We start from the raw sequence: 13087 nt of genomic DNA, 5'->3' as shown, positions 1-13087 counted from the left end.
TTAATTAAGATGCCGGATTCATCAGTGCATATTTCAAAGAGGTTCCAGTTACTAAATAATAAGGTGACATTAATATTGAAGCTGCTGTATTACCCCTGTTCAAATTAAATTCAATGAAACGCAGGGGGAAAAAAAAGTGTTGAGAGTAATTAATTTCTTTGGTCGCAAGGGCACCGACTCTTCCTCTACCTCTATTATTATTAGCATGTTTCCTTTTTACAAAATGTCTGATCACAATGATGTTTGTCAAGGATATGTGAAGAAAACACTTCACTCACACCGTCATGCTGCTACCTGTGATCTCAAGACAGTGAAACCAGGCAACTGGGTTCCACTTGTATGGCGAGGCCTCGGATGTGTGGAGGAATCCACATAAGTGTGAAATGCACATGTGACTGTTTGTTTTATGTTGTGTTTCTAAGCAAACTGTTTGGATTCAGGCCTTGGTTTCAAGGTTTTAAAGGAAATAAAAACACACAGGGCTTTGTGCACAGTGTCGCCACACACTTTAATGCACACCTGAGCTTGTAAATTGGAACGTTTCGTGCAGCAAGCCTCAGACTTACTGTACACCGTTCAGGTGGCTGACAGCTGAAGCGTTCAGTGCTTTAAACACAGGAGGATGAGCTGTGCGGTGCAGCAGTGTTTGATTTGTCCTCTAAACTTTTACGGTTTCAGACTATATGCAGCAACTGTACCAAATCTGACAGCCCCTTACTGAAATCAACAGATCATCATTACCTGTAGCAACATGGAGCTAACACCAGGCGCTAACAGAAACACCACAGCAGCTGAAACACTGACAACACTGCAGCACACACAGTAACTCTTCACTTGGAGTTAAAGGAGACAGTGGTGTGAAAATGACAAAGGCTCTTGCACAACATCCAGTTAGAGTGACGTTAATCCAGCTTCCCTGCAAAGTTTCAGCAGCGGAATCGTCACTCTAACGTGACGCCATTGAAATACTTTATGTGAAAAAAAAACAAAACCTAATGAGACATGTCCAAAAATGACCACAGCAGCAAAAGTCACTACAGGACCTGCACGAGGAAGTAGCTCCAAAAATCAAAACAAACTCAATACACTATATATATTCACTCCTGCAACGTCTTCCTTGTAGCACCCATTGGTGCGGGGCGGCTCTCATGCCCTGCCCATACCCTTGTATGGTCTGATGGCTTTCAACTGCACAAGGAAAACACTGCTTTGGACTAATTACATTTTTCTCAAGTCTCTACCGTCAGTTCCTCCAAGAAGTTTTGTGTCTCTGATCTAACTGCAACACGGCGTCCACGTCGCTCAATAAGCTTAAGAGGGAACATTCGCACATTAGTGGAATAACAATACTTGAGTAACACGGGGGGAGAAGAGCCACTACTATGCGTGATTAGAGCTGAAATACAGTAGCAGCAAACAGCTGACTGGAACTGATTCCAGCCGTAATGAAACCAAGAGAGATGCATAAATCATATCACTCATTTATAGTTTATTTAATCAAGTAAGTATATGAGTTGATAATCAATCCTCTAAGCGAGAGTTGCAGCTGTGCTACTATCTGTCATACTGTATGACTGAGTCTGTCCTTACAAGTCCATCCGGGGCTCCCTCTTTCCTTTTTTTTTAAGTATCTGAATATGTAAAGAGCCATATGAATATGTAAATATGAATATGAGCTAATTCGGTGATGCATTGAGGCAGCTGTTGTGAGCTCCACTTTTACAAGGAAACATGTGTTGGCCCTGCGGGGCAGGTTAAGGTGACAAGACAGGTGAGGCGAGAGGGCAGGCGTCGTCCATTATGTCTGGACGTTACCTATAGGCCTGTGACACACACACACACATGAACTAAAATAAATGCACACAAAGGCTTAAAGACGATGACATGTACTGTGGGGTTTCTGATACATGAAGGCAAGCAAACACACTCAAATTAACCAATTCAATTATTTTGTTATTCAGAAGCGGCTTCAACACAGAAGCATTCATCATTTCCAGTCCTCCAAAGACTTGTATTTCTCATGAGTTAAATTATTAATCCTCCTCCTACACTATCATTTGAAATACATGCTGCCTCTGCACTGATTTCACTCCCAATAACACATGGAACATAATCCACACTGCCTGAGCAAGCAAGTGCAAGTAAAAACTGTCTAAAAACACAGCATTTAAATAATCTACTGCTTTCGACGTGCCGTAAATAGAGCAACGGTGCTAAAGCACACCAGCAGGTGTAAAAGCAGCCCAACGTCTGCGGATGGTTCATATGCAATATTAAAGCATCATATGCTGGTTCAAAGGTCACTCTGCCTGCTGTTCGTAAAACCACATGGGACTGTTTTCATTTAGGCTCCGCTCCTCCACCTCAACGCAGACACAAACGCACACGGAGCTGCTCAATTTTCCAATAATCTGATGCGAATTCAGAGTGAAATTGAACGCTCGTGGCACCAGAAGTGTACAAAGTAAGTATTTCGAGGAAGCTTACACTAAGCACATAAGCGCGCCACATCTCCAGGAAGCTTAATCAATTGAATATGACACGGCGACGCATCAAAAAAATACAAGAGTCTCTTAAGAAATTTTGTTCTTATTACAGATGTATGAGGTGCTGTGTTGCAGCACAGCCTCTCAGGACCTGACAGTGTTTTTGGATTACAATTGCATCTCAGCAGGGATCCCTGCTCACTCCTCTAACCTCAGCCAGTTTAGCGCTTAAAAATAGCTAATGATGATAAAAGACTACACCGATCTGAAGTGCTGGGATGCAAAGAAGGTCCAAATATCTGAATGGCCCCTTTGCAGAAATATTCTAGGTAGCGTAGAAATAAAAAAAGAGGAGGCATGAGGAGCAGTGCAGCCTCCAGTCTACGAGGGACATTTAAAAGTTACACAGGCTGTTCAATCTTTTATTCAGAAGCGCCAATGAATGCACAAATCTGCTTTTATGAGAAAGGTAGAAGGAAATCAAAAGATAAGCACAAAGCATGGTGGAATTGCACCGGATTTAAAAACACAGTAGTGATTTCTTTTTCTTTTTTTTTTTTTTTTAATATTTCCAGACACAATAACGATCAGGAATACGCGATCCTAAGTTGGCCAATCAATTAAAAGTCCGCTTCTGGACAAACAGTGTCGGTACCGGTGGCAGCGTGACTCTCCTTCGTGTGAGTGGATGCTGAAAAGTTTACCACCGCCGTTTGACTGCTGACTGGGACAAAACTTTTCCCCTCGCCGCCGCCACGGTGCGTGCGCGCCCGGCTTCACGCCTCGAGAACCACCGCGAACAGCCCGAGCAGAGCGGCCGATTTCTATCCGGGAAACACGAAATGATTCAAGCATCCAGCGGCTTCAGCTCCGAAAGTTTACGAGACGAGCGAGCAGCCCGGTCCGCGCAGGGACGAGCACACACAGCCCGTGCAGAAGCATGTGGAAGCCTAAATGAAACGAAATTGCGCGTCTTCTTCTTCTTCTTCTAAAGCTGCAGCGGCTTATACAATTTAAATACATAGTTGCTCTCCGGAAGGTTGCAGAAGAAGAAGAAGAACAAGCGTGAACCAACGGACGATATCAGTAAATATTCTGTGTAAAAAAACGCAAAAGTGCAAACAAGAGGCATAATTAAAAAAAAAAAAGTTTAAGAGACGCACCTCTAAGGTGGTCGGAGGGGAGGGGGGACCGCACGGAGGAGCGCACTTTAGTACAGTACACTCCTTTTAAATTACAGTACCTAGTTTAGAAAGTTGGACTCCCCTCTTCTGCCCCCCTCGCCTGCATGATAAGCAGGTAAACTCTCACATATAGCGCATAATTCACTTACTTTTCTCTCGCTTGGCTATCGGAAGGGACGACAGCTCCTTTACCTTTGGCGTACATGCTGGATTCTGTTTTAAGACTTTTGCCCCACTCAACACCTGTCAAAGAAAGCAGCCAGGAAAACGCTCCATCTCCATAGCTACCCCTTTAGTGTTTTTCCTCCCCCCCTCCCCGCTTCTCCTCCTCCTCCCCCTCCTCCTCCCTCCTCCTTCTCTCTCCTCTCCCTCCCTCTCTTTCTCTTCTTTTTTTTTTTTTTTTTTACATCTCCAACATTGGCCACAAATCAGGCACAGTTTCTATTGGGGGGACTTGAAACCGTCCTCTGTTGGATTTTTTTTTCCCCTCCTCAGCCGCTGTTCCGCAGGCCCGCTCCTCCTCCCTCCGCTGTGCAAACGGTGGGGGCTCCTTAAAGGGAAACACACACTTCTTGTTTACTGACCTCAGAAACATGAGGAGAGAAGGGGGGAAGATGGGGAAAGGCATGCCGGGTACAGGCTCTGCACTTAAAGACTATTGCCAGCTCCTTTTGGGAGGGCGGCAATAGTCGGCATGTTTGTTTCCACTAAAAAGACATTCCAGGACTTCGGTTTGTGGGACTTTTACTTTGACACTACTCTCATTTTTTGCATGTTTGCACACACTGATACCGAAGGTGTTTTTCACTACAGTTTGTTGGATTATGATGTGGTCTTGATGTAACAAGTATTGCTTTGACACAATCACAAAATATCTACTGCACCATTCTACATTGCTATATCAGCGAACAGGCTAATTTTTTTTTTTAGCATAGTGTGGCCACAGGAAGTATTCTTAAAAGATACCTCTTTCAGACTGAACATCAAGTGAATTTTTGCCTGGTGTCGTTCGCATGAGTTTGACCTCTGGATTCACGTTAGGATGATTCTGCACCTCACGGCTTATATCCAGAGGCAGCTTTCAGTGCCAGTGCAGGAAATACAACCTCAATCCAAAAAAACTGTAAAACATAGATAAAACAGAATGTGATCATTTTCTAACTTTTTTATTTTTTTTCCATAAATGCTCAATTGAAAACAGTTCCAATACAATATATTTAATGTTTTACCTCATCAACTTCATTGGTCTTTGTAAATATCTGCTTCTTCTCAATTTGATGCAGCAACACGTCTCAGTGAAGTTGGGACAGGAGCAACAAAAGACTGGGAAAGTTGTGGAACGCTCCAAAAACACCTGTTTGGATCATTCCACAGGTAAACAGGTTGATTGGTAACAGGTGATAGTATCATGATTGGGTATGAAAGGAGCATCCTGGAAAGGCTCAGTCGCTCACAAGCGAGGATGGAGTGAGGTTCACCACTTTGTGAACACATGATTGTATAAAGGATGTTACTGCATGGACTCAGGGGCACTTCGTCGGCACTTTGTCAGTAAATACAGTTGAAAAATGACTGCATTCTGTTTTTATTCAAGTTTTACACAAGTTTTTGTCTTGCAATTAAAGTTGATTGTTTTTGTTAATTATAACAGCCTCAACCAAGTAACTACCCACCTACCTTACACCTAACCAAGTGTTTCAGTTACCAAATCCAACCATACCATAACCATAGTTGCTATTACGGTCCTTCTCTTATCTTACAAATACTATAGTTGCTATGCCAAAATATTGCAGAAATAAACAATTTTAAAAACATGGAGGACAAAACAGGAGCATTAATTTTGGGTTTTGCAGAAGTTGCTGATATCAACATTCTCGTCTAGCAGTGGATCTTTCATTTGCCTGAAACTGTACAGATGTCAGCTGGAGCTAGCTTTCCTCATGACTCGGAGTCCATGTGTCTTCACCTTAATTAGCATTGCCTGGACCATGTATCCATCTGTCTGTGTGCACTCTCTTGAATTAACTTTACATGCAACAATGACGTCTCTGAAAAACGATTTTGCTCACGGCCCAAACGCACCTTTCTGGTCAGTTTAACCACTGCACTAAATTAGTATGCATTAGCCATGGCAACATTTGCTTCATCGTTCACTTATTCATTGACAATGCAGAAATACTGATGAACATATGGATAACATCTTGAACACAGCCTCTGTTCTTGCCCAAGGTGAGTATGATATTAAACACTTTGCAAAAAGACTCTCCAAGGTGTCTTGAGAATAGGACTGGCTTGCTGGAGGGAAACCCACTCCTTTGTATAGTGGCATATTTCACATTGTGGCTCCGGTATGTGCATCATAGCAGCCTTTTTCCCATAATACTGTTCTTTGCCTCCACCTCATCTTTTGTTTCTAAATATCAGAACAGCTTGTGTATTTATGCTTCATATTCCCTTTCTGTTACCAGTGGATTTCATTCAGCATGACACAGGGACCATTTACACCACAGCAACCACACAGGTCCCAACACAGGGACTGGGATCTGTTTGGGACCCTTTCACAACAAACCTGATGACCCCTGATACCCCTGAAGGACATATGGGGTTGGAACAGGACTCAGGTAGTTTTCTACTCAGTGGTCAGTTCGTTATTGCCTCTTCATCAAGCTACCCGTTTTACAGATGTGGCTCAGACCCTGATCTTGATGTGGGTCATTGATACAGGTCACTGGACGTGGGAAGACATTTTATCACCAATTCTTGACCCATGCTTTAAGAAAAAGCAGCAGGCACTTAAAGCTGCTTGAGAGATGTTTACAATATGGATGACTGATGCTTGTACTGTCAAACAGGTATGTGGATCGGGCTTTCTGAAACCCTCATGGATTTTTCTGGTACATTAGCTACACATACAGATATTGGTGAGTGTTTGTCTGATGATAATCACTGTCTGAGTTCACGGTTTAGCTGTGTATTCAAAATGATTTGACTCAAACTGAGAAGCAGTCGTTGTTATAGTCTGGTCAGAGAACGACACACCACACAAACAGCTCTGAGGTGTCCTGAATCTGCTTTGGAAGCAGCAAGAGACACACGGCTTCTTCTTACTCAGATTATTAAAAAATCAAAAATGAGCGGGTTGGATGTGGGTCCAGAAGCGATGAGTTAATCAAGGGCGTTCTTGGTTAACACAAGGGAGGCTTAAGCAGCAGTCTCCAGTGCCAAGTCATACTCACTGTTCTGCATAGAGAGCGATCGGCCCACAGCCGGAGCAGAGCTTCTAAAGTACATTTCAAGTCTCGAGCAAGGCCACGGTCCTGATGAGATCTTTAGCTGATTTCTTGTTAGCTTAAAGGGGATTGGTTATTATTATTCATTGCAGCTCTGACACCCCAGTGACCCGAGGGCAACCCACTTTCCCTGGCACTTTTACACCCCCGACTCCAATTACAAAGCAGCTGTGGGGAGGTGGCACACCGGTTGTTCCGTATCACCGAATGTGACCAGCTCTATATAATAGCATCAACGATTAGCCACTAGATCCTTATAGTAAGGCGTGCTTATGGTATTTGTCAAACAGGCCTAAAGGCAGGATGTGCTTGTGATCTTTAACTCTTAATATCCTATAGCATGCTCGCTTATCAGGCTGCCCACAGAGATTAGCATGTGATACTGTGCTGGCTACAGGAAGGAGACACAAGGAAGGGACCAGATCTGAAGTATCCAATGGGGTTAAGGTGGTTATGCAATCACTTATTTTGTTTTTTGTGTGTGTACTTAAAGGGGCGCTCTGGCAAGTTTCTATTACACCTAATTCGCGTTGATGAACTCGGAAGATGGATCTGAAAAAGAAGGATCAAAATCAAAGAAGCAGAGGGTCAAGCTCCCAAAACACTGGATCCTACATTTCCCATAATGCAACTAAATAGCATCCTTCATTAAGCCCCCCCCTCCCCAAACCCTACAGCTTCAGTTTGTCAAAGTCTCAAGCCCAAGCTGAGATGAGCCTAATGACATAATCAGTGTTATTTTTGCAAACTTTGGAGAGCCGCCTCCAGAACCACAGAGGACATCTAATTTAAATGTTTTCACATGCTGAGCAGTACTGCTTGTGACAAAATAACTGGACTTCATGAGTAAAATCAGTGGCCCTTTAATTTGGCTGAATTTGACTTGTTCAGATCTTGACAAACTATGATTGCAATGCATGTTTGACATCAGAGTTTAGAGGTAATAGTAGTGCTGATATGTTATAACTGTAATAAGATCTAATTTCAAGTAAGAGAGACCACGCCTTGCAGGCCAGTATCTTTCACTGGTATTTCTTTACACTGGATCAGGGTAACAAAGAAATTAATGTGAGAAATATAGAATAAAAATAAGATAACATGTCATTATTTGGGCAACTTATAACAATTTTAGGAGGAATCTAGAGGTAAATGTGCTGTTTTTCCCTGCTTCACTCACCCTCTCTGCCTTTTTCCCTTTTGGTGGCCTTTCTTTCACTCAGGCAAGCAATGGAGTTGCAAAGCCAGAAACCACTAAGCCATCTCTGGCCACGCTAGCTTTCTTTACCATGAAATGTGTGTTAAATTCTCGTTGCTCTGTTCCAGTCTGCAGAATGTGGTCCTTCCCAATGAAAGACTTTCATGTTATGCAACAGCTCCAGCAGAGAGGGTCCGCGTCAGACGTGCAGGCATCCAGTACCCCTGTTAGGTCTCTGCTCCGCCCCGACGTCGGCCTGCACGGGAAGGAAAAACACAATAAGTTGCAGTCCAGACCAACAGAGGAATTCCCCCAGCCCCTGCCTTTGTGGGGCCAAATTATAATTAATCACAGGTTGAATAATTCAGCGGCGAGCGAATGGATGCCTTTCTCGGCCCATTTCTCGGCACCTGCCTCAGGAGGCGTCCCCAGCGCCTGCATGTATGCGTGTAGGTTAGGTTTGGGTGTGTGTGTGGTAGAGGCGCTTCTCCAGTGCCAGTAAAAAGAGAAACACACAACCCCAAAACAACCAAACACTAGGCAGCAGCAAAACCTCCACCCTACAATCCCTATGAGTCAGCCCTGACTCGCAGCGGGCCCTTGATCCGCCTCTCCTCTTCTCCTTTGCTCTCAGTCCATCTTTCCTCTCCTCCTCCTTGACATCTTGCCTTACAGAAGAAAAATGGCACTTTTAAATGAATTATGAAGCGCCAGATTCCTGAAGAGGGGTGTGCTGGTTGTACTCAAACTGCTCCTTACCCCTCTTTATGTCGCTGATTGGGTCAACAGGTTGGAGGAAGTTCATGCGCTTGCATGTACGAAGAGAGCGGGAGACAATGGGAGGCATGCGCATGTGGCGAACTCTTTGATGCTACTGCTGTTTTACATGTAAGTGTGAAATTGACACCAGAGAACACAGAGAGACATCAATCAATAAATCATTCAGCTGTTACAGCCGATAATACGAAACATATATTTAACCCCTGGCTGGATTTCAGTCACTGACATGAAACAAGCGTCTCAGAATCGTTTCTTTCTTTTGGTTCTGTTTCGTTGCGAGGCTTGAATAATGCTCAGCTTAAGGTAATTAATTTTTAATAGCAGAAACTACATATCTCAGCAGAAGCCAAAGAAAACATTGAGCATGTAGGAAATTGTTTGCAAGAGAAAAAAAAAAATCCATCCACACTGCACCGTCTTGATAAACATCTACTGCTGCTGAAAGAATTTTGAAGCTGTAAGCAGCTGCTTACATAACTTCAAGCACTGTTATCCCAAATATGAAACTGTCTGTCTGTTATGTCTGTCTGTCTGCCATTCTGTCTGTCTGCGTGCCTACCTACCAGCTGTTAGGTCTGTCCGCCTGCCTTCCTGTCTGTTTGTCTGTTTTGATTTGCGTCATTCCACTTGGTCACCAAGTTCATCTGTGCCATTCCCAAACACCCGGCACCCTCCCCAACCCCCCAACCCCCCCAACCCCCCTCGCTTCGCTTCATCCATCTGACACCCAGCGGCTACTGCGGGCCTCTGCTGTGATGAAGAAAGACTGTGCTCTTCAGCGCTCCCATAATTAGAGACAAAGAAAGAAAGCAAGCTTTGGCACTCGTTGCTTTTGTGCGCCTCCTCTGCAGATACAGGTTGCAGCCACACATGAAAGAAATAATAATAAAATCCATCTCCCATATCTTTCCTTCTAGGCCGCCTCGTAAAAATGTTCAAAGTCATTGCGAACTTTAAAAACACTATTCCACATATTTCAGTTGACAACAGAAAAGCCTTAATGGGTAAAAAGCATCTGTGTTACATTTCCCCTTTCTTTTTAACTTGTATATGCCATTACTTCAGATTTACCAGCAGCTAAAGCCACCTTACCATCAATCAGCCCTTGAGGCGAGGAGAGATGAGGCCTTACCAGGTGTTTTGATCAAAAAAGGCTGCATTAACACCACTGGTGGGGTCATGTTGTTTCAGGCACCAATGAGATGACGAAATAAGTCCAGTTTGAGCACCAGATTCATGAGTTTGTGCTGTAACGCTGCAGAGTGGTTCATAATACCATGTGACAGGCTATCATAATGACAATTATTGTATTGTCAATCAGTATTATCAGAACTGGAGAGTATTTCTTCATTGGAAGAAGGGCAAAGAACAGCACTGAAGGCTTTTCTCCATCACTCTTCCCCTAACTGGCTCCAGCAGTTGGGAGGTTCAAAACTGTCACAGTCTGGCTCTCCTACTAAGTCATGTGGTTTGTTGATCTGATTGGTTGTAGCTGTAGACAGTGATAGACAAATGGCTCATCCAATCACTGACCAAAGTATTTTTCAGAAGTGAAGGACCTTTTCTAAACAGTTTCCATGGACGACTTCCCAGATGGTTCTATCTAACAAACCATCTGGCACGTCAGGTTAGGAACAAAGTAAATAAAAAATGCTTGCATGTATTTGATTGGCCACCTTGCTATTTGACATGGTATTACATTGAGTCAAAAGTTGAGTGAGAGTATGTCTACGTTATGACATCTAATTTTCAAAATGCCGCCCTAACCTTAACCCACGTTCATGTTTCCAGGCCGAGGCAGAGTGCTCTGTCCACAATGAAACACCTGAATGACATCAAAACACCTAAATCTCTTTTTCTTTGGCAAACAACAAAATTGCACAGCCGCCGTCTGGAGTGACAGATTGACTTTATAGTCACGACATCGGCTTCCAAAATCAACATAAATATATGTTAATGGATAATCTTCTATGTCAACATTTAGAATAAGTGGAGAAAGTTAGAGACATCAGAAAGTTGTTTGCCAAACGACCTCTGACCCTCTGGCTGGCTGACATCATTTTAAGATTTATACATTCTGGAGTCATGTCATTTTGGGGTGAGAAAAAAACCTGCTTATAGTGGACAAAGAGCTGACAAAGAGAGAAAAAGTGCATATACAATTTAACCAGCATAGTGTGGATGTACTCTGAGGCATTGAAGTGAACCAGGGTGCTCATGTTTAATCACAAGCTTCTAATGTCTGTATGAACTACATACACTGCGTGATTTTGGGTAATCTCAGACAAAAGTTGACGCTGAAAAGAAACGCGCCGGTCCTGGATCACACCGTGGCCTGCGTCAAAATTCTGACGTCGCGTCAACTGCTGCAAAGTGTTGCAGGATACAGTGGCTGATGTGGTGTTGCGCAATTTTGAATTGATGCACAATCAAAAACATGAGAGCGGCCCAGAGGGAACGCACGACGGGATGACGTGCACGACAGAATGACGTGCACAGATTGAGACCAATATTTTATTAGACCCATCTCCCAGAGTGTGACGTGCAGTGAACCTGCAAGATCGCCGTTACCGCGCAGTGTGTCGGGCCTTGACATGACGCTGCATCAAGCACACATACAGAACATGACAGCGAATTTGTTTTTACCTCACCATCCTGCTTTAAAGTTGTTTGTTGAACTGTTTGCCTTTAAATGTTTTTTTGACAACTGAAATTTCCTCCACTTTTCTGTCTCTACTTGATTACTTTGTCCCTGTACCTTTAAGAACAAGAAGAAGAAGAAGAAGAAAGGGGAGGGGGTGAGCGAGAATGGGGAGAAGTGCAGTGGCAGAGAGAGAGAGAGAGAGAGAGGAGGGAGGGAGGGAGGCGGTGGTAATGTTCTCATGTGTTTTCTTTCGGTGGGAAGTGGCACAGCCCCACCGCAGCATAAACACACACATGCATGAACACACGCCTGCCAATGAACGCACACACACGCACACACAGGAAGGCAACACATTTTTCTACGTGTGAGCGAGGGTCCCTATCCTCGCACAGTCGGGGAAGAGAGAGTCATGTTGACGACCATATTCCACAGCTGCCATCCCATCATCCTCTGCAGACATGGAAAATGAAGGGACGGCATAGAGGGGAAGTGAGACATTGAGAGACGGACAGGAGGAGGGGGACGGTTACTTGGGTGAAAAAATTTGCTTGACAGAGTGAAGAAGGCTGACAGGAAAGCGTGGCTGAGAGGAGGGAAGAAAAGGAGGATTAAAGAGGAACATTTCTGCATGTTAGAGAGAGAAAGACCCCAGATGGGCCACTGCAGTGACAGTATTGGAATTGATCTCACCAGAGGAATTTCCTTTGTGACTGATACATCACAGACAAACACGGCTGTAATGTCACCACCAGTAGATCCCCTTTATTTCTGGGCGATAACTGTGAGGAAGAATTGCTCTGGATTTTTCCAGTGCGGCTTCCTGCTTAGTTTTAGATGGGAACCACAAACAGCTAGGCCCAACCCGACAGAGCCACACTGAAACATGTGGTTAAATCCTGTGCCTGCTCTCTCTCTCCTTCCATTATCCATTATCCACCATGCTCCACCCCACCATCCTTGACTTCCCTACCACCACAACATATTGGTTTTGCTTTCCTCAGACATGGAGTCAAATTACCATGACAGCGCTGAGGAGGACGACGGGCTGCAGTCGGCCCGCGCTGAGTGAGAAGTGAGAGTGGCAGCTAGCTGTTTCTGTAACAGGCTTTGCGGTACCCTGATCCCCTAAGCTGGACCTGGAGGGAACTGGCGAACCGCAGTCACACTCTGATAAGGGCCGGCGCGGCGGTGGCAGAGGAACACGCGCCCGCCTGCCAGTGAAATTGCATCATCGGCGTGAAGGCAGCCACCACGCCAAAAACACGCCTCGGCGGAACCCGCAAAAAACATGCCGTGCCAAGTCACTCCTCCCACCGTCCCCGCTCTCCGTTTAGCAGCCTCTCTCCAATGCCACCCCTCATTTCCCTCCCCCTGCTCCCTGTCACATTTTTTAATTCCGTTCCAAAACATGCACATGAGCACGCTTGCCAGCATGCGTGCCCACACTACCGCGTGCATACATTCTGCAGCACAGTTTGTCTCTGCTGCAGGTCTCCCACGCGCCCTCG

At 44.6% G+C, this 13087-nt stretch overlaps 1 protein-coding gene across 2 annotated transcripts in view; it reads right to left on the bottom strand.

Moving 5' to 3' along the window:
- Positions 1–3947, bottom strand: part of ssbp4 (single stranded DNA binding protein 4) — an 88360-nt gene extending 84413 nt beyond the window's left edge. For both annotated transcript variants that reach the window (XM_041934604.1, XM_041934603.1), the window contains exon 1: positions 3820–3947. In XM_041934604.1, coding sequence (XP_041790538.1) covers positions 3820–3875 — 56 coding nt within the window. In that variant the 5' untranslated portion in view covers positions 3876–3947. The remainder of the gene's footprint in view (positions 1–3819) is intronic.
- Between the last annotated feature and the right edge of the window lie 9140 nt (positions 3948–13087).

Source organism: Chelmon rostratus, chromosome 4 (assembly GCF_017976325.1).
Source record: "Chelmon rostratus isolate fCheRos1 chromosome 4, fCheRos1.pri, whole genome shotgun sequence".
NCBI classification, from domain to species: Eukaryota; Metazoa; Chordata; class Actinopteri; order Chaetodontiformes; family Chaetodontidae; genus Chelmon; species Chelmon rostratus.
This window is presented reverse-complemented; position numbering and strand designations above follow the sequence as displayed.